The sequence below is a fragment of the Pan paniscus genome, chromosome 13, assembly GCF_029289425.2.
Source record: "Pan paniscus chromosome 13, NHGRI_mPanPan1-v2.0_pri, whole genome shotgun sequence".
Classification (NCBI taxonomy): domain Eukaryota; kingdom Metazoa; phylum Chordata; class Mammalia; order Primates; family Hominidae; genus Pan; species Pan paniscus.
In genome coordinates this window covers 37,291,232-37,314,059 of record NC_073262.2, presented here as the reverse complement: position 1 = coordinate 37,314,059, position 22,828 = coordinate 37,291,232, and the positions used below count along the sequence as shown (strand labels likewise).

The 22,828-nt window shown below is 39.4% G+C and overlaps 1 protein-coding gene across 1 annotated transcript in view; it reads left to right on the top strand.

Annotated features, from left to right (window-relative positions):
* THSD7B (thrombospondin type 1 domain containing 7B) overlaps nt 1-22,828 on the top strand; it is a 914,353-nt gene that overhangs the window by 854,265 nt on the left and 37,260 nt on the right. The window contains exons 19-20 of the mRNA XM_024927960.4: nt 906-1,021; nt 3,121-3,238. Of these exons, the coding sequence (XP_024783728.3) occupies nt 906-1,021; nt 3,121-3,238 (234 nt within the window). The remainder of the gene's footprint in view (nt 1-905; nt 1,022-3,120; nt 3,239-22,828) is intronic.

Sequence of the window (22,828 nt, the reverse complement as noted above, 5' to 3'; positions counted from 1 at the left end):
ATAATCTGAAAAAATACAGTTTCTGTAACAGTCCATACAGTTTTGTGTGCCTTTCCCTCTTTCTTTCCCGGAGCATCTCTTTTGACTATTCTGTGTCAAATGCACTAAATGGTTTAAATGATTGGATTTAGTATTGAAAATGTTTTCAAGTTTACATAAAAGATTGGTGTCTTAGTCTGTCCTGGATGCTATAACAAATTGCTATAGACTAAGTAGCTTATAAAACACATAAATGTATTTCTTATAGTTCTGGAGGCTGGAAGTCCAAAATCAAGGTGCTACTAGCTTCAGTGTCTGGTGAGGAGGGCCTGTATCTCTAGACAGTGCCTTCTAGCTACATCCTCAGAGGATGGAAGGCGCAAACAAGCTCCCTTAGGCCTCCTTTATAAAGGCACTAATTTCATTCATGAGAGCTCAGCTCTCATATTCTAATTACCCCCAAAGGTTCTCCCTCAAAATACCATCACCTAGAGGGTTAGGATTTAAATATATGAATTTTGCAGGGGTACACAAACATCTGGAGCATAGCAACTGGCATCATTTCTGGGTTGTTTTTTCTCCAGTTATCCTCAACAAATAGTTGATTCTAAAGTGATTTTTCTTTACCATCCTGGTTAGTATCTTTCCTCTTCTACTCCAGCCAGCCATGAGATGGTTTCTAACAAACCATTGGCTCTTTATCTCTGGAAAGCAAATTTAAGTAGGTAACTCGCTTTTTTGTGTGTATTTGTTTTTTGTTCGTTTTGCAATAAGGGCATTGCATGATGCTTCCCAAAGCTACCTGGAAATGATTTTAGGATTATGTGTGGATTATTCTCCACCAATGCAGATAATCAAAGATCTGTTGTATTTTGCTCACATGGCCATAATTTTGAAACTCAGTGTGGGTGATCCTATGCCTGTAGAGTGGAGCACATGCCAGCTGAGTGAAAACGCACCCTGTGGTCAAGGCGTCAGGACCCGCCTGCTAAGCTGTGTGCGCAGTGATGGCAAGCCAGTCAGCGTGGACCAATGTGAGCAGGTACTGTGTTTATATTCATATCTCACATCCAAGGCTTTATTTTTCTTAATATTGGTCTGCAGTTCCATGATGTCCAATATAGATAACAGACTGATTTCTTCTCATCTCAGGTTAGGTTCAGTTAGAGTAAGCGGTGCCAGTATAGTATGGTTATAGCTCACTAGTTTGAATTTAGTCAAAATGACTGGGAAAGGTCATTTTTGTAGTGGAGAAATGGGTTCATTAAAAATATATGTTTTCATTACTTATAAAAAGTTATTTAACTGTACTTGTTTGCCAAACTGTTGACCTTGGGTGACTTTAATATTTAAATGTGATTCTTTTGTATTGGACAGGTGATTCATTTGCATATGTGATAATACTGTCCCTTGCATAGAAGACGAACATGGACACTTGCCATTACAGAATCATGTCAGTTTGCTTAAGCAGATGATATTTGGATAAATAGCAGAGACTTTTCTTTTCAACCTACATTAAAATGCATCCCTACCAAGTTTCAAATTAATGGGTTCTGAATCTTTGTAATTTTATAGCCTCCTTTTTTTTCCTCTGTTCCAAACTATATGGAGTTCAGACAAAAGCTATAGTCAGACCTTTTCCAAAGAAGTTGGCATTTTCTTGCCAACATATAAATGAAAAACACTATGGGGGCAGTTTAGTAGAAGTAAAGATACTATCACACTTCAAGAATCACTGAAACAGTCTTTGGATAAATTGGAAAAAGGGGACCAGTTAACTCACGTTTCCCCAGAAACTTCTTTAACGAACTTGCAAAATGAAAATTGGTGGCATTTCTCTTAAGAGAGGTGGAATACATCAGTGGGAATTAAAACAAAACAAACCTCTGTCACCTATCCTGACTTCGCTCTGTTTTGTCACAACACGCTCATGCTCTTTAAACCAACAGAGCAGCTGCAGACTACGTCACCAGTCCTAAGAACAGAACATCTGAAATGGATCTCCATTTGGTCAAATTCTGAAACTGACTGATACAGGGCAGAATGCTGTATACCATGATTTATTTTAACATTTATTTTATTTAATCAGCCTCTGAAGAAGTTGTCTGTTTCAGGGGAAAAAAATCATTAATCTGCAACTCCCAATAGGTGAGCATTGTTTATTTAGTGTATGTAATGAGTATTTTCTTTTGATACAAAAAGATATAAACTATTCATTAACAGAAAGTCAGTTTCTCTGATTTCCAGATACCATATGCCCAATAAATATGTAAAAAATACCAGTTTAAAGCAATCTCAAATTATTAACAAAACTAGAATATCCATATATCTCAGATGGATTATAGGTCTCATTATTATAGTATCCATTTTACCCACTTGGCAAGTCATTGTACTATAATCATTAATATTAGCTTGGTAAGGATATTGCTACCATATAACACATGTTGAATGTCAAAGTTTTCCTAATAAGCACAGAAATAGTGTGTTATTCCTAGAGCAGAATTTTTTATCATTCCTTCTGTGTTTCTCAGGTGCTTTATTCTTTCACTAGGATCTCTGCTACCTTGGCCATTAGAAAATTTGTATGGTTTGCCAAGATGCTGGTTTCAGAGAGGACAAGAAAAAAAATAAACTGTATCATCAACTTGACCCATCGTTACGACCATGATTGTTTTTAGCCCTGGCTTTTTTATACACTTTAGATGGGTTGCTGATTGTATTTTTATCTCCACATTATTTATTTTCTAGCCTAGCTGGCTTTCTGTGTTGGCCCTCTATGTACTTTTGGCCTATTCAGAAGCACAAAGTGCCTGAAGTTGGCGTTGAAGTGTCTTTCTGGTTCCTTGCTGATTGAGCAACAGGACAGATCTCTGTGTAATGAGACGCCTCTGCTTTCCTGGCAGCCTAATAGAGTTTAGGATTTTATAAAAAGAAATTTTGGCTGACAAATTTTTATTTGGTAATTAAAGGACAATCATTTTCTATGATTGTCACCAATTTATATAAGAAAGGATATACTTCCCCACTGAAATATGGAAAGGTTATTATCACAGAGAAAAGGCGAGTCTTTCCCATGAAAGGACAGTGATTTGACTAAAGAGTGATTTCTCCAATAAAGTTGTGTTTCATTTCCATTTGCAGCATAATTTGGAGAAGCCCCAGAGAATGAGCATTCCCTGCTTGGTGGAATGCGTGGTCAACTGTCAGCTCTCAGGGTGGACGGCTTGGACAGAGTGTTCACAGACCTGTGGCCATGGAGGTATTGGTTTCCCCATATTTCCCACTAACTAGTGTAGGTTTCTAAATATCATTCAGTATGCCATAGCTTGATAAATGGCATAAGGTATGGGACCCAGCTGAAGTCAATATGAAACTGACCCACAGGGGAAGAAAAACAGAGCCTGGCCTCATATCAGTCCAGGAGAGTGAGGCAGAGGTTGCAGAATGGACCAGATAACAGTGGCAGACTCCAGAGAGGCTGATGAACCTGTGGGACAATGTTTATTCAGAAGGTCATAAGCTCAACAAATTGAAAAAACATGTTGGCCTCAGTGGTTTTTGGAAAAAGTAGTATGTAAAGCTGTCTACTATACCACATAAACCCCCAAAGCACACCCTAGGCTGAGCATAATAGACTAGAGGCTTGCTTTTCACCCACATAAAGAGAGGGCTTTATGCTTCAAAATGTAAATCAAGGACACAAGTTCACAGAGGTTCTGCCACTTTAACAGGACCAAGTTACTCTGGATGGTGATATCACTTGGCTCTGTGGAGGTTTTATGAACTGGGTTGGAAGCAGCATACATCTCTTACATATATATTAGACAAAATTGCTCTATGTTTCCAACTCATTGGAAGATGGCAGGGAAGGAAATGTACTTTCTGGGTAGTGAGTCACATCTCAGCAATAATGTTACATTATCACATAATGTTGTAAAGGAAAGGGAGTATAAATCTTTGGGAAGAAACAGAAATCATTACTACACGATCCCAGAATCCCAGTGGATAAGTAATGCACCATGGCAAGGAATGCAGAAGGCAATTGATACTCAGTAGTGAGGCAGGTAAGTGAAAACAGAGGTGGCATTCCAGTCATTAGGCTGAAGTAGGGATCAAGACATGGGCCCATGGGAGAGAAAGCAACAAGACCATAGCATAAAACAGAGCTGGCTTAGGACAGAACTCTGGTCCTAAAGTAGAGTTGCAATATATCATAAGGTAAATGTCAAAAATTTGGAGTAAGGACCTAGGGAGAAATCCTGGTACACTGTTAGTACATCTTAGTGCATTTTGTGCTGCTATAATAGAACACATGAGGCTGGTTAATTTATGAAGAAAATTGGTTTATTTGGCTCATGATTCTTGTGGCTAGACGGTTCAAGATTAGGCAGCTGCATCTGGTGAAAGCCTCAGGCTGTGTCAACTAATGGCAGAAAGCAGAGGAGAGAAGGTGTTCGTAAAGAGATCACATCGTGAAAGAGGAAGCAAGAGAGAGAAACTGAGGAAGCAAGAGAGAAATAACGCTGTGTTGCAGGAATGAATCTATCCCTGCACGAGTGAGAACTCACTCGCCCCCAGGGAGAGCATTAATCCATTCATGGGGTACCAGCACTTATGACCCACACACCACCCCATAGACCTCATCGTCCAAGACCATCACAAAGGGGATCAAATTTTAATCTCAGTTTTGCTGGGAACAAACCAAATCCAAACCATAGCATTCCACAGGTGAATCTAAAAACTCATGTTCCTCTCACATGCAAAATACAATCATTCCATCCAATAATCCTAAGTCTTAACTTGTTTCAGTAACAACTTAGAAGCCCAAAATCCAGAGTCTCATCTGAGACTCAAGGTAAGTTCTTCCAGCTTTGAGCCTGCAAAAACAAAACAAAACAAAAAACAAGTTATTTGCTTCCAAGGTACAGTGGTGGTATAGACATTTGTAAACATTCCTATTCTAAAATAGGAAAGCTAGCAGAAGGCAAAAAATAACAAAGATCAGAGCAGAAGTGAAGGAGATAGAGACACAAAGAAAACCCTTCAAAAAAATCAATGAATCCAGGAGCTTGTTTTTTGAAAAGATCAATAAAATTGATAGACAGCTGGCAAGACTAATAAAGAAGAAAAGAGATAAGAATCAAATTGCCACAATAGAAAATGATAACAGGGATATCACCACCGATCCCACAGAAATACAAACTACCATCAGAGAATACTATAAACACCTCTATGCAAATAAACTAGAAAATCTCGAAGAAATGGATAAATTCCTGGACACATACACCCTCCCAAAATGAAAACAGGAAGAAGTTGAATCCCTGAATGGACCAATAACAGGCTCTGAAATTGAGGCAATAATTAATAGACTACCAACCAAAAAAAGTCCAGGACCAGATGGATTCACAGCCGATTCTACCAGAGATACAAAGAGGAGCTGGTACCATTCCTTCTGAAACTATTCCAATCAATAGAAAAAGAGGAAATCCTCCCTAACTCATTTTATGAGGCCAGCATCATCCTGATACCAAAGCCTGGCAGAGACACAACAAAAAAAGAGAATTTTAGACCAATATCCCTGATGAACATCGATGCAAAAATCCTCAATAAAATACTGGCAAACTGAATCCAGCAGCACATCAAAAAGCTTACCTACCACGATCAAGTTGACTTCATCCCTGGGATGCAAGGCTGGTTCAACATATGCAAATCAATAAACATAATTCATCATATAAATAGAACCAAAGACAAAAACCACATGATTATCTCAATAGATGCAGAAAAGGCCTTTGACAAAATTCAACAGTCCTTCATGCTAAAAACTCTCAATAAACTAGGTATTGATGGGGCATATCTCAAAATAATAAGAGCTATTTATGACAAAGTCACAGCCAATATCATACTGAATGGGCAAAAACTGGAAGCATTCCCTTTGAAAACTGGCACAAGACACAGATGCCCTCTCTCACCACTCCTATTCAACATAGTGTTGGAAGTTCTGGCCAGGGCAATTAGGCAGGAGAAAGAAATAAAGGGTATTCAATTAGGAAAAGAGGAAGTCAAATTGTCCCTGTTTGCAGATGACATGATTGTATATTTAGAAAACCCCATCATCTCAGCCCAAAATCTCCTTAAGCTGATAAGCAACTTCAGCAAAGTCTCAGGATACAAAATCAATGTGCAAAAATCACAAGCATTCCTATACAGCAATAACAGACAAACAGAGAGCCAAATCATGAGTGAACTCCCATTCACAATTGCTTCAAAGAGAATAAAATACCTAGGAATCCAACTTACAAGGGATGTGAAGGACCTCTTCAAGGAGAATTACAAACCACTGCTCAGTGAAATGAAAGAGATACAAACAAATGGAAGAACATTCCATGCTAATGTGTAGGAAGAATCAATATCGTGAAAATGGCCATACTGCCCAAGGTAATTTATAGATTCAATGCCATCCCCATCAAGCTACCAACGACTTTCTTCACAGAATTGGAAAAAACTACTTTAAAGTTCATATGGAACCAAAAAAGAGCCCACATTGCCAAGACAATCCTAAGCCAAAGAACAAAGCTGTAGGCTTCATGCTACCTGACTTCAAACTATACTACAAGGCTACAGTAACCAAAACAGCATGGTACTGGTACCAAAACAGAGATATAGACCAATGGAACACAACAGAGCCCTCAGAAATAATACCACACATCTACAACCATCTGATCTTTGACAAACCTGACAAAAACAAGAAATGGGAAAAGGATTCCCTATTTAATAACTGCTGCTAGGAAAACTGGCCAGCCATATGTAGAAAGCTGAAACTGGATCCCTTCCTTACACCTTATACAAAAATTAATTCAAGATGGATTAAAGACTTAAATGTTAGACCTAAAACCATAGAAAACCTAGGCAATACCATTCAGGACATAGGCATGGGGAAGGACTTCATGTCTAAATCACCAAAAACAATGGCAACAAAAGTCAAAATAGACAAATGGGATCTAATTAAAGAGCTACTGCACAGCAAAAGAAACTACCATCAGAATGAACAGGCAACCTACAGAATGGGAGAAAATTTTCACAGTCTACCCATCTGACAAAGGGCTAATATCCAGAATCTACAAAGAACTTAAACAAATTTACAAGAAAAAATCAAACAACCCCATCAACAAGTGGGTGAAGGATATGAACAGACACTTCTCAAAAGAAGATATTTATGCAGCCAACAGACACATGAAAAAATGCTCATCATCACTAGTCATCAGAGAAATGCAAATCAAAACCACAATGAGATACCATCTCACACCAGTTAGAATGGTGATCATTAAAAAGTCAGGAAACAACAGGTGCTGGAGAGGATGTGGAGAAATAGGAACACTTTTACACTGTTGGTGGGACTGTAAACGAGTTCAACCATTGTGGAAGACAGTGTGGTGATCCCTCAAGGATCTAGAACTAGAAATACCATTTGACCCAGCAATCCCATTACTGGGTATATACCCAAAGGATTATAAATCATGCTGCTATAAAGACACATGCACATGTATGTTTATTGTGGCACTATTCACAATAGCAAAGACTTGGAACCAACCCAAATGTCCATCAATGATAGCCTGGATTAAGAAAATGTGGCACATATACACCATGGAATACTATGAAGCCATAAAAAATGATGAGTTCATGTCCTTTTTAGGGTTATGGATGAAGCTGGAAACCATCATGCTGAGCAAACTATCACAAGGTCAGAAAACCAAAGACTGCATGTTCTCACTCATAGGTGGGAATTGAACAATGAAAACACTTGGACACAGGGTGGGGAACATCACACACTGGGACCTGTCATGGGGTGGGGGGAGGGGGGAGGGATAACATTAGGGGAAATACCTAGTGTAAACAACGAGTTAATGGGTGCAGCACACCAACATGACACATGTATACCTATGTAACAAACCTGCACGTTGTGCACATGTGCCCTAGAACTTGAAGTATAATAAAAAAAAATAGAAAAATAGGCCTGAATAAATAAATGACAGGGCCCAGGAAAGTACAAAACATAGCAGGACAGGCATGAAATGTTAAATTTCTGGAACATATTCATTTGACTTCATGTCCTGGGCATACTGGTGCAAGAGATGGTCTCCCAAGGCCTTGGGCAACCCCACCTCTATGGCTTTGCTGAGTGCAGCTCATGTGCCTGCTCTCACCAGTTGGGAGTTGAATGCCTATGGCTTTTTCAGGTGGGCATTGCACACTGCCAATGGCTCTACAGTCTGGGGTTCCCAAGGCAGCCCTGCTTCCAGGGATCTACTAGGCTTTGCCACGGTGGAAACTCTGTGGCAGCTCCACTCCTGTGGCATATTTCTGTCTGAGTCCCAAGCTTTCTGACGCATCCTCTGAAAGCTAGGTGAAAGCCAACATACCTTCATTGCTCTCCCATTACAAAATTAGTAATATGGATGTGGATGCCCCTAAAGCTTATAGCGTAGACTCTCCAGAGTGACAGCATGGTTACATCTAGGGCAGATTGAGCCATGGCTGCTCCAGCAGGAATCACTGGGATGTGGGTAGCAGATCTCTGAGGCAACACAGGGCAGTGGTGCTCCGGTCATGTCCCCTGAAACCATTCTTTCCTTCTAGACTTCTGGGCCTCTGATAGGAAGGGTTGGCTGTGAAGATCTTTAAAATGCCTTTAGGGGGCCAGGCGCGGTGGCTCACGCCTGTAACCCCAGCACTTTGGGAGGCCGAGGCGGGCGGATCACGAGGTCAGGAGATCGAGACCATCATGGCTAACACGGTGAAACCCCGTCTCTACTAAAAATACAAAAAAATTTAGCCAGGTGCTGTAGTCCCAGCTACTCAGGAGGCTGAGGCAGGAGAATGGCGTGAACCCGGGAGGCGGAGCTTGCAGTAAGCCAAGATAGCGCCACTGCAGTCCCGCCTGGGCAAAAGAGCGAGACTCTGTCTCAAAAAAAAAAAAAAGAAAAGAAAAGAAAAGAAAATGCCTTCAGGGCTTTTTTTCCATTGTTCTCACCATTACCACCTGGCTCTCTTTTAGCCATGCTACTCTTTTTAGCAAAGGGTCTCTTGGCAGTATTCTTATATTCCTTTCCTGAAGATACTGTTTCATTCTCTACCACATGGCCATGCTAAAAATTTTCCAAATCTTTCCACTCAGCGTCCCTTTTCTCTAGCTGTTTACCATAAGCAGTTAGAAGCAGCAGCAGCCTGAGCTTTGCTGCTTAGAAATTGTGTCCACCAGGTATGCTATTCTTTTAAGTTCTATATTCCACAAAGCTGTAGGGGCATGGCCACAATGCAACCAAGTTGCTTGCTATGGTGTAACAAGGATAGTGTTTTATCCAGTTCCCAGTAAGTTTCTTATTTCCAACAATTCACTCCTGAGTACCAATTTTCTGTGTTAGTCCATTTTGAATTGCTATAACAGAATACCTAAGACTGTAATTTATAAAGACAAGAGGTTTATTTGGCTAATGATTCTGGTGCCTGGAAAGTTCAAGATTGGGCAGCTGCATCTGGTGGGGGTCTCAGGCTGCTTCAACTCATGACAGAAAGCGGAAGGGGAGCAGGCATGTGCAAAACAGTCACATGGTGAGAAAGAGAACAAGAGCAAGAAGCCAAGAAAGCCACACACTTTTTAACAACCCTGTCTTGCAAGAGCTAATACATTCCTGCAAGAGGGAGAACTCACTCTCCCCCAAGGGAGGGCATTAATTTATTAACGAGGAATCCTCACCTATGACCCAAATACCTCCCACTAGTCCTTACCTCCCAACCCCACTGCAAAGGAGATCAAATGTTGACATGCCTTTTGGTGGGCACAAACCACATCCAAACCATAGCAGGCAAATTAAACAGGGGAGGAGATGGGAAGAACTGCAGTTTGGAGAAATCATCATTGGGAAGGGAGGATGGGATACCAGGACCTGGATCTGATTGTCAACCAAAGAGATTTGAAAGCAGTTTTCTAGAAGTCCTGATATTGGACCACTGGCAATAAGTTATGGACTCATCTATAAGCTACTCACAAATGTATGTGCTGATGTTGTTGATAATTATCTTCTTTAGTTGGGATTGTGTGAGAAACCAGGCATGACTCACAATTAAAAAGGTGCTCATCTGTGAACTCAACTGTAAGGTCCTAGAGAGGGCAGGGCCAAAAACTGTAGCCAGGGTACATATTAGGAAAATGTGACTAAGAAAAATTGACAACTACTTCCACAAAGAATGTCACTCATAATGAAAACATGGGAATTGCAATGTCCAACAATAATATGTAATTTCTTGCACAAATGAGAGCAAAGAGCCTGTAGAAATGAAATGGCAGGTCTTAGGACCAAGATTTCAGTGATTAACCAATAGTTTGTCAATTGTTTTAAGAGGCAGTCAGGCATGGTTTCCACTGGGGCATCCACTTTAAAGTTGTGTAAATCTAAGTTCAAATGTAGCTGTTTAAGCAATTAGCTGAATCTTTCTGAATGTCCAATTCTTTATCTATAAATTGGAATTTTGCACGTTAGTGGTTTAGTTTTTGTTTTGAGAATTAAATGAAATTAAGTATTTGAAGACACCTGGCATAGTAACAGACACATCATGAGTGTTTAGTATATGTGAATTTTCTCCTCCACGTTCCTCTACCTGTCTGTAGAAGAGAGGGTTATTGGAGACTCCGTAGGATCTTTTAAAAATTATTCCATAGATGCAGTCACCCTAATCTCCCAATTTTATATCTCATCCTTTTACTCCTCTCCAAATTCTACACACTATACTCATAGCCTATATGATGTTCTAAAAATGAATATCTGATCAAGTGTTTTTATATTGACATATAAGTCATTCATCTATTTTTTAATCCATAAACAAATATATACATGTCAGTTATAGTCTTATGTACTTAGAATTCAGCACTGGGGGAAAAAAGGCAATTTCCCTATTTTTATGGAGCTTAAAATCTAGTTTAGGGACAACAGAGAGTAAACTAACAAGTAATAATGCCCATTGATGAATCCACAAAAGACATACAAATGAGAGGTGTTATTTGCATCAGTGATGTCTTTTATTGAAACAGTTGGTTGCGCCTCTGTCCAGAAAAGACCCACTCTGGATATCCCACTGCCATAAGCACTACAGTGTTGTCCTCAAGGGCCACTGCTGGGATGTTTGTTTCTCTCAGTAATAAAGGAGAGCGTGGAAAAGGCAAGAAAGAATAAAGTCCTGTATTGTGAACATGGCCCACAGGAATCTTCAGGATCTCACCTGTGCTGCCCCACTGTCTCCATCACCTTGTACTGCCCTGCCAGCTCTGTCAGTTCCAACATACTACATTTCAATCACACCCTTGATCAAATTATGCTGCTTCTCACCTTGGCACTTTTCCTTACATGGAACCTCTCACCATCATCCCCATGACTGCCTCCTATGATTTTTATCATGCATGAATTGAATCCATTTTCATGTCTGTCTTTCTAAGGGGCCAATGACCCTGTTTGTATTCTTTGTGGGTGAATCTTCACAGTTGAAACACAGTTCTTGCACACTGAAAGAATTTTATTATTGTCATTGCCTAGATGGTTCTGGATCATAAAAAGAAAGTTGAAAGGGGAAGAGCTTGCATGCTAGATTGCAAGCCCAAAGGCAGCCAATCCCAAGAAACAGTGGCTGTTTCTTCTCCTTTGCCTAAATACCTACATTCTTAGGTCTCATTATCCAAGATTGTGTTCAATGCAAGGAGACAAGAAATCTGTTTATTATTATTTTTGTCTGAAAGTCCTAATTCTGCCACTGTACCAAGTCACTGAAACATGACAGATCTCCGTGTTATTCCAACATACCACCTTTATGAATAAGACCCCAAATCATAAGTTTAGTATTAAAAGATCACTTAAAAATTGTAAGCAGTTCTGTTAGTGCTGTGGACTCATCAGACCCTGTTGTCTACTAGACCCTGTTTGTCTACAAACAACAAAAACCCATGCAAATTTCAATCCTACTATTCAGGAGTTCTAGGCAACTATAGTCTGAGCTAAAATTCACCTTTCTCCAATCCTTAGAATAATAAACAAAGACAAAAACAAAACACAGATTTCACAAGAAAAGTCCTTGTGTGAACTAAGGCACAGAAGGACTAGGGAAGAAATGTTAACTACTTGGAGGAATGAAGTTGCATAAAGTACTTGGAAATCATCTAGATAGTGTCTATTGGCATATAAGTATGGCATCAGTTACACATCACTTCTGGCTAGTTTCTAAGGGTCTAGTAGGATAATATTTGGGCAGGATGGTGCCATAGCTCTTGTGACTAATGTTTTCTTTACTAGGCTGCTCAGTGTTCAATCTCACAAGCGTTTTTTGACTAACTGTTCTATTTAAGGTCCCATGTTAAGACCTTCAGACAAAAATATAAAGATGAGTATTTTCTACTTGCATTTATTTGCGCCCAACTTCAATTTTTTTTTTTCGTGATACAGAATCTTGCTCTGTTGCCCAGGCTGAAATGTAATGGCACAATCTTGGCTCACTGCACCCTCTGCCTCCTGGGCTCAAGCAGTCCTCCCTCTTCAGCCTCCCAAGTAGCTGGGACTACAGGCACATGCCACCACACCTGATTAAATTTTCTATTTTTTGTAGAAACTGGGTTATGCCATGTTACCCAGGCTGGTCTTGAACTCCTGAGCTCAAGCAATCTGCCTGCCTCGGCCCCCCAAAGTGCTGGGGTTATAGGCATAAGCCACCCCACCCAGCCCCAATCTCAAACTTTAAAAACAGAATTGAGTGGTACAAAGAGGAATAGGATACATGGCCCTTGAATTTTTAAGCACCTACCCTCAAGACTGTGCTAAGGCAGCCTCTGTGGGTGTATCATGTTATTCCCCACCATCCGCAAACTTCTTCCCCATTCTAGCCTTCCTGCTCCAGTCTGTTGGCACCACACTTCCCTAACCATCACACCTGTGGTAGATAGTAATATTATTAAAATAAGATAATTCTGTATTTAAATCATGCTTGAATCCTCATACAGCACAACCTGAAAAACAAACAGTAAATGAATAGCAGTGATCAGAAGCAGGAATGTATGGTATAGATGAACTTGTTTCTTAAGAGACCAAATTGTGGAGCTGCAAAGGTTGGAGACTATCATTAGGAAACATCAGCAGCTTGCCTGTTCTAAGACAAAGTGCCAGCAGCTGTCTTTTGTAGGAGCCGCTTTCTCTTTTCGAATGGGTTGTAGCAATAGGCAGAGACCACAGGAAGAGGTAGAGTTCATTTAGTCACATTAAAGTGGGCATGCGAGTTACCTGGGAGTCAAACTTCAGCAGCTGCAGTTCTCAGCTGATGTCTTTATCAAAAACAAAAGTTCGCACAATTATCTTTTTTTCTGCATTCGCTGAGTTGTTGGGCAAAACCTGGTGTACTGGATGTCCCTGATGCTTCCCCATGAGCCACACTTCATCATCAAACCCACAGAACTACAACGATCTGAGGGGAAGTTTTGAAATGAGCTCTTACTTTATCTTCCAAGTACCTGGATTGCCTCTTTAATGTACACCTGATGCTTGGCATATACTTTCTAATTGTGTTAAAGATTTCAAGGTCAGAACAGTTTGAATCCAATTTATTTCAATTTAGAGAGAGACTGATTCTAAGCTTCCACTAAGGGATCTTTTTAGATAGATTTCAAAGATCAAAGCTTGTAATAGAAGAGCTTAATATTTGGATTAGTCATGTTTTTTGTCTCTTGAATTTTCATCAGTTTAGTGGGATGTAGAACTCCCTAAATTTAGCATATCATGAATTATTCATAATTATTTAACTGCTAACACTCTAAGAATGTTATTAAATCCAGACTATGATTTATTTGTATTTTATATTTTTAAATTTAATGCATATGAGTTTATAATATTTTTATATCATATGACCCAGCCTACTTCTTGTGTTTCCCAGACGGCATATAATTTTCTGTCAACTCTAGCCCATAATGAGAAAATAATTTTGTATTAACTCCAAAACACAACAACAACTTTGTGACTTCCAGCTGTTTTTTCTAGGTTTCAAGGGCAAGCCAATAACTTTAATTTTTGGTATCTGCATCCAATTTGATCAATGCATGGTATTCTTGATTGGGCACAGTCTGTCACAATAATTCAGACTTATTTACTGTATCAAGTAATTCGTTCTTATGGCAAAAGAACAAGAAGCTAGGTAGTGGAATGGAAGAAAAAGAATAGACAAGAAACTCGACGATCTGGGTTTTAGAGTCAGCTTTTCCATGGCAAGTTGTAGGATGTCGGACCGCTCACTCATCCTGTGCAGAACTCTCTTGCACTGTTTTTATCTATAAAATGATGAAATGTTAGAGGGGTTACTTTTTAATACCTGTTGGTCAAGGGTATAATTACTGATGCTAGGAGTATGTTAGTAATTCTTCTCAACAGTACTATGAAGAATAGACCTAATTTTACAGATGTAATGATAGGCACTGAAGTAATCTGCCCAAGGTTACATAGTTTGTCAGTTGTGGAGGATGGATTTGAACCCAAGTTCAGGTATCTCCAAAGCCCCCATTTGTTCCACTGTGATCGTGTACATCTGACACTCTGTATCACCTATTGTGTACATGGCCCTGGGTTGCATGCTATATCACTATAAAAATTATTATAATTTCTAGATATATTTGAGAATAAGCAGAGAAAATGGGTCATAGGTTGGAACACAAAAGGCAGTGAAATATATTAATGCTTTAAGAAGCCGCTCTGAATTTTAAACCTTCTAAATATGTTCTTGCCTCGCAACTAATAATGTTGCATGTTATGTAGTTTATCTAATAGGGATATAGCTGCCAATCTTACAGAGAGGTAATGTGTGACTCTGATGGTTTTCTCTAAAAAGGGTGTGAAGATTAGCTCCAAGATTTGCAAATTCACTCTCTCTCACCTTCTTGCATCCCATCAAAATTGCTCATTGTGGGTATTGCTGCTGTTTATAGGTATTACAGTGGTCCCTCAAGTTGTGTTAGTTTTCAATGGAACTGAAATGTGATTGTTGAAAATAGAACTGGAGGTAAGCGGTCAGAATGCATGTACATACTCTACCATTGAAAAATCTGGAGTTATTTATATCCAAGCAATGTCAAAAGTGCTTAATCTTCTGCCATAAAATGCCATAAAAGCAATGTCAAAAGTGCTTAATCTTCTGCCATAAAATACCTATCTAAGCCTCTTGACATCACGGCCTTGACTTTTAAAGTGGTGGTCTTGTTACTTCCCATGTACCTGGCAGAGATGTGATCCTGGCTTGGACTAGAGTCTGTTTTGCTCTGAAAAGCCGATCGAATGTTTGTCTTGCTTAAGTTGGATCTTCTCTAGGATAAAAGGGTATCCGGAGACCTGAAGCAACTTTCATATAAGCCAAGGAATCCCTCTATAGGGGAAGCTGAGGGACTGTATCTCTGGGTGTAGAATTATTGCTGCATCAATATCACACACGTGCTAAAGAGCTGTCTTTAGTTTGCAGATCAGGACTGTAATTTTCCTCCACTCTGCTATACTGGAAAATAGCCTTGATCCCAAATCTATATCCACCAGTAATATTTAAAATAAATTTTGCACTTAAAATAAACTTGGATAAAAATTCCTGATATTTGTTAAGAGAAGTGAGAAGTACAGCTTTAACAACTTTTTAGTAGATGTCCAGCCTAAAAAGCCACATGAAATTAACTGAGCATTTTATACACAACCTGATTTTCCACTGCTTTCAGAAATTTACTGTGATGAGTACCTGAAAACAAATAAAGAATTGTCATAGGAGAAAGGTGTTAGCACAGTCACCTTAATTCCTTTTTGCTAAAGAAAATATGGAGTGTACAAATACATACAACAAATTTATTGCAAAAGATAGATCTAAGTGCAATTCTCAAACTAGTTTGAGTGGCCTAATAACTAGAGCATAGTATCTGATACCTAAGATATGGATTAGATGAGATCTATTGGAAAGCATATGTTTTTGGAGCAAGACAAATCTTTGTTCCAAACCTACCTGTATCATTTCACAAAAAATATTTAAATTCTCTGAGCCTCAGTTTATCATATGTTAAAGGGGAATGAATATTAATAACTATGTCCTGAACTCAGCCTGAAACCGGGGTTGATAAAGTGTTTTATGTGACTCAGAGAGTAGGGGGAGGAACTCTCAGGGGCAGGAGAGTGAAGAAAGCAGGATAAGGAAGAGAAAAAGCTAAGCAAGAATGTATGATATCATTTGTATATCAAAGCACATTGTATTCCCTTAATTAATTTAGTGCCTTCCTCCATAATGAGGACTGTTTTTACAATGACAAAAGGTATCATACAATAAAATGCCTTAAACACAGAAATATATATGACTAAAATTAACTTAGATTGAACATGGCCATCTACTAATGAGGTTTTGTTAGTATTCCTTTGCTTCTTTTTCACTTATGTTGTCATCCACTAGTATTTGCTATTGTCTAACACTAGGTCACAGGTACCAAATGCTTAAGAATAAATCCATAGGGGGAAAACTCTTGAAAGCGGAAATCTTTTATTCATTAACCTGATTTTGGGGTTCTTATCAGGAAAGACCGTCATTAACTTCAGTTAAGTGACATTGTACCCTATTCTGCATGGTGTTTTAGTTGGCCAACCCCTTCTAGATGTTGGCTTCTGGGTGATCATTTTCTGCCAATGATTGTGCATAAACTTTGGAAATTTAACTTATGTTCAAAAGAAGTGATGTCCAGGTGGAAAGCAAGCCAACAATAATGGCATTCATAGACATGCTGGAAGCTCAAAGTTACTTCATATACTACTATTATTGCTTTTATATATCTACAGTGCACTGGAGTTTATAGGTATATTTATGTAAATTGCTCAGATATTTTATTCAATGAACTATTTGTTTCCAGTCAATAGGAACCTTCTTCGACAATCTCTCTATTATTCTTATATTTCCTTTTCCATTATCTCTTACATATATACTTTGCCTGGGCCATATCCAAACTGGCCAGAGCTACCAAAACCATAATTTCCAGTAAATTCAATGACTATGTGTCAGGGCCACAGAAGAATTGTTGTTTACAGCATGGCTCTCTAAAGGGCATGGTGGCTGGCTACTTTGATTGGAAAGTATAGTCAGAATAGGGAATTACTGCATTTGACTTCCTTTCTTTTTCTAAGTGTATACATTGACAAATGTTTACCAGTTTTGAGATTTGTTTGAATTGCTTAAAATTTCCTACATCTACTTTGTCAGTGGAGCCTCAAGAGGGAAGTTTGACTACTGCCTAGTTCAGTAGGAATATCATCTAGTCTGATATGCTTTAAACCTGTATGCAGGCACTAGGATTGGCCTCTCTGTTTCTGTTTTTGTTTTTACAACCTGTATACCACCTCACTGTCAATTATTTTTTCTAAAGATCTTGCCATTCAATCCTTTTTGTTTCATTGCTAGTGATTATTGCTCATATAATAATAAGCTCAATATCAATGTTGTTTATAATGAGGTCCCAGTATTCTCCAGGGAAAAAGAGTAAAAGGCTCAGAGAGGAGAATTACTAGCAAATAGCAAATTTACCCTACTATGATTTCGGTCTTTTTTCCATTGGAAACATATTTTATAGGGAGTGTCTTTCTCTGTTTTGTAAGCTGATGAGTACACGAATAGAGAGTCAACTGCTGTTCCTTCATCTCAATGGGCATTGCTCATTCAGCATATTGTCCATATTTATGATTGAATTTAGTTCCCAGTTGATACCTATTGTCATGTCTTATGCTGTTATTGAAAAACATAAACCCAAGCAAGACAAGTCCAGAGAGTTTCCAAGGAAATTCTTCCCCTCTGACTTTGAAAGCATGAGGATATGTATGGCAGCAAGCTTCACTATTACTCTGAGAACAGAAAGAGTCCAGGATACAGTGTTAAGGGATTTGATAGGTTGGGACCTGGCTGAGTAATTATGTATTTTATAATTTCATTCATTTAATATAATAAGCCCAGTAAAATACAGGAGACACAGGTAGCATGTTTTATGTACTCATTACAGGCATGTTTCAGGGCCAGTTCTAGGAATTGATATGAGAGTATTTGTTAAAAATAAATGTTTAAGAAGAGAAAAATAAAAGCAGTTACCATATTTAAAATATTCCGCAAGTTTCTTTTTTTTTTTTAAACGGAGTCACAGGCTATAGTGTAGTGGCACGATCTTGGCTCACTGCAACCTCTGCCTTCCAGGTTCAAGTGATCTTCCTGTCTCAGCCTCCGAATAGCTGAGATTATAAGTATACACTACCATGTCTGCTAATTTTTGTATTTTTAGTAGAAATGGGGTTTTACCACGTTGGTCAGGCTGGTCTCGAACTCCTGACCTCAAGTGATCTGCCCATCTTGCGTCCCAAACTGCTGGGATTACAGGCATGAGCTACTGTGCCCAGCCCCTTGCAAGTTGCTTTTATACAGTATTTTTTATTTGTATAACCTTTGTGACACATATCCAGGCAGTCCTCATCATCTGATATTCTTCATCTGAATCTGCATTATTGTGAATTCCATAGACAGCCAAGCCCCTCATAACATCAAAATATTCATGAACAAACATCATTTACAGAACCTTTGCCCAGTCAACAAGCTTTCTCCATTAACACACATGTTCTATCATTGCAAATCAGGGGATTTGTTGGTCTATCTTTAGCTGTAAATTAAACATGTGTCCACTACAAAGGGGATACAATATGGAGTGATCTTCACACCAAAGATTAAAGGGAGCCCTTGGAAAACTGATGATAATTGACTCAACAGCCAAAAACTTTATGTTCAAGCTGTGAAAGTCAGCTATGAAACATCAAGATCTCTTACAGCTATCATAAAATTATGTAAGAAATATCAATGACCAATTTATTATTTGTCCTAATAACAAGTGCATAATTGTAATCATAATATATATGCTAGTGGATATTAGATAAAATAAACCCACTTGCATTCTTTTAGTTTCAGAAAAAAGTCTCATTTAAATATTTTTTACTATTTATTTAAAATAATTTAATTCCCATTTAAAATAGCTTCACTTTTAAGTGGCATTTTTTTTCTAACATGAATTGTCTTCAAGTAATAAAGACTTTTTGTATTCTCAGTTTTATTTTACAGAAAATTTATGCTCAGAAGAGTTAAAGTACTTGTATGTAGTCATATCATTTACTAGTTGTTAATTGGAGAGAACTATTTCCAACTAGAAACTTTTAATGCCCATTCCAGGCCTCTCTCCACCATATATCAGGTTTATTTTTTAACTTTCTGTGTTTTTTCTATAGATATGAGGTCTTGCTACGCTGCCCAGGCTGGTCTCAAACTCTTGAACTCAAGTGATCCCCCTGCCTCAGCCTTCCAAAATGCTGGGATTACAGGCGTGAGCCACTGTGCCTGGCACATCAGCTAGTTTCAAATTCTCTTCCTCTCATGTTCCATACCACACCATACTTTTATCTTTAATTTGGCCACATCCTCCACTGCTTTCTCTCTCCCATCAAAACTCATCATTGCCAAAACAATTCCTTCAGGCTCCTGCTGTTAGGATTTCTTGATAGAATAAGTATTGCTGGGAGATAGCTGCTTGGTTGAATATTCCATCCTTTCTGAGATCTGGCATCCCAAGTAATATTTGACCACTACCCTGGGAGGTGGCAGACCTCTTTATTGATAACATCCACATTCCATGTTATTAGATTTTTTTTATTTGAGGGATACATTTTTGGTTCTTTAACTTATACAATCTAAACATCCCTGACTTAAATAGAAAAAGAAATATAGTAAAAGATAACAATTACCCAACAGAAGCATCAGGTCCAATAATTTTCTCTTACACTTGCAAGTATTTATTAGCAATAGTTTTTGTTGAAGTTTAACATGAACCAATTAAACACAAAATACATCAAAATGCAGATTTACTATGTGTTCCTTGGTTTCAAAAAATATTCTTGGAAGTCATAGGCATTGTTTGTAAATCTTCTCTTTGTGTTTGGATACCAAAAGCAAGAGAAACCATATGGCTGTGCTTCCAATGAATGGTCTTGAGACTTCATTATTTTAAAAGTAATAGCATCATTTTTTTCTTTTGCATTTATTAGATTTTCTCTACCTTTATGTCCGGCAGAACATATCTGTCACCTTAATGGAAATAAATAAAATGGTTCTATAGTATTGGCCCTCAGCCTGCCATCAATTCAAAACAAGCTTGAAGTTATTTGGTTATAATGAAATAGAGTCTCTTTGGCCGTGATAAAGGTGACACCACATTGTCATTATCCTTACAAAGATGGGTGGAACAGCCTGCAATTATAATGACATTAGGATAATAGGTGTTTCAGTCAAGAGAATAAACATTAAAGTTATTATAAAACTTGAAGAGTATTTAAGCAAAAATTAATGTGAAATCTTGTGCCAAATGTGTTCATCTGGCAGGGACAACATTTGATGTGAATGATATCTGACCTGTATGATTTGAGTGATGCTGGGAAGAACATCTGTCTAAACGTATACACTCCATGCAAGAGCTCTGTGCCCAGGGTTGCAGAATAAGCCCTTGCCTATATTATCACTGAAAGAAATTTTACCGCTGATATGGTTTGGCTGTGTCCCCAACCAAATCTCAAACTTGAATTGTATCTCCCAGAATTCCCACGTGTTGTAGGAGGGACCCAGGGTGAGGTAACTGAATCATGGGTGCCCGTCTTTCCTGTGCTATTCTTATGATAGTGAATAAGTCTCATGAGATATGATGGGTTTATCAGGGGTTTCCGCTTTTGCTTCGTCCTCATTTTTCTCTTGTTACCTCCATGTAAGAAGTGCCTTTCACCTCCCACCATGATTCTGAGGCCTCCCCAGCCATGTGGAACTGTAAGTCCATTTAAACCTCGTTTTCTTCCCAGTCTTAGATATGTCTTTATCCACAGTGTGAAAACAGATTAATAGAGTAAATTGATAACAGTACATTGGGGCACTGCTGAAAAGATACCTGAAAATGTGGAAGCGACTTTGGAACTAGGTAACAGGCAGAGGGCTCAGAAGAAGACAAGAAAATGTGGGAAAGTGTTGAACCTCCTAGAGATTTGTTGAATGGCTTCGACAAAAATGCTGATAGTGATATGAACAATAAAGTTCGGGCTGAGGTGGTCTCAGATGGAGATGAGGAACTTGTTGGGAACTGGAGGAAAGGTGACTCTTGTTATGTTTTAGCAAAGAGACTGGTGGCATTTTGCCCCTGCCCTAGAGATTTGTGAAACTTCGAACTTGAGAGAGATAATTTAGGGTACCTGGTGGAAGAAATTTCTAAGCAGCAAAGCATTCAAGATGTGACTTGGGTGCTGTTAAAAGCGTTCCATTTTAGAAGAGAAACAGAGCATAAAAGTTAAGAAAAATTTGCAGCCTGACGATGCAGTATAAAAGAAAAAGCCATTTTTTTTTTTTGAGGAGAAATTCAAGCCAGCTGCAGAAATTTGCATAAGTAGCAAGGACTCTAATGTTAATCCCCAAGACCAAGGGGAAAATGTCTCCAGGGCATGTCAGAGAACTTCACAGCAGGCCCTCCCATCACAGCCTGGAGGCCCAGCAGGAAAAGTGGTTTTGTGGGCCTCGGGACTTGGTGCCCTGTGTCCCAGCTGCTCCAGCTGTGGCTGAAAGGGGCCAACATAAAGCTCGGGCTGTGGCTTCAGAGAGTGGAAGCCCCAAGCCTTGGCAGCTTCCATGTGGTGTTGAGCCTGAGGGTGCCAAGAAGTCAAGAATTGAGGTTTGGGAACCTCTGCCTGTATTTCAGAAGAAGTATGGAAACGCCTGCGTGCCCAGGCAAAAGTTTGCTGCAGGGGCAGGGCCCTCATGGAAAACCCCCTCTAGGGCAGTGCAGAAGGGAAATATGGGGTCGGAGCCCCCACACAGAGTCCCTAGTGGGGTGCTGCCTAGTGGAGCTGTGAGAAGAGGGCCATTGTTCTACATCCTCGTGAATGGTAGACCCACTGACAGCTTGCACCGTGTGCCTGGAAAACCTGCAGACACTCAACGCCAGCCCATGAAAGCAGGCAAGAGGGAGGCTGTGCCCTGCAAAGCCACAGGGATGGAGCTGCCCCAGACCATGGCAACCCACCTTTTGCGTCAGTGTGACCTGAAAGTGAGACCTGGAGTCATAGGAGATCATTTTGGAGCTTTAAAATTTGACTGCCCCACTGGATTTCGGACTTGCCTGGGCCGCATAACCCCTTTATTTTTGCCAAGTTCTCCCATTTGGAATGGCTGTATTTTTCCAATACCTGTGCCGGTATGTATTATATCTAGGAAGTAACTAGCTTGCTTTTGATTTTACAGGCTCATAAGCAGAAGGGACTTGCCTTGTCTCAGATGAGACTTTGGACTGTGGGCTTTTGGGTTAATGCTGAAATGAGTTAAGACTTTGGGGAACTGTTGGGGAGCCATTATTGGTTTTGAAATGTGAGGACATGAGATTTGGAAGGGCCAGGGGCAGAATGATATGGTTTGGCTGTGTCCCCACCCAAATCTCAACTTGAATTGTATCTCCAGAATTCCCACCTGTTGTGGGAGGGACCCAGGGGGAGGTAACTGAATCATGGGGGCCGGTCTTTCCCGTGCTATTCTTGTGATAGTGAATAAGTCTCATGAGATCTGATGGGTTTATCAGGGGTTTCTGCTTTTGCTTCTTCCTCATTTTTCTCTTACCACCACCATGTAAGAAGTGCCTTTCACCTCCCATCATGGTTCTGAGGCCTCCCCAGCCATGTGGAACTGTAAGTCTAATTAAACTTCTATTTCTTCTCAGTCTTGG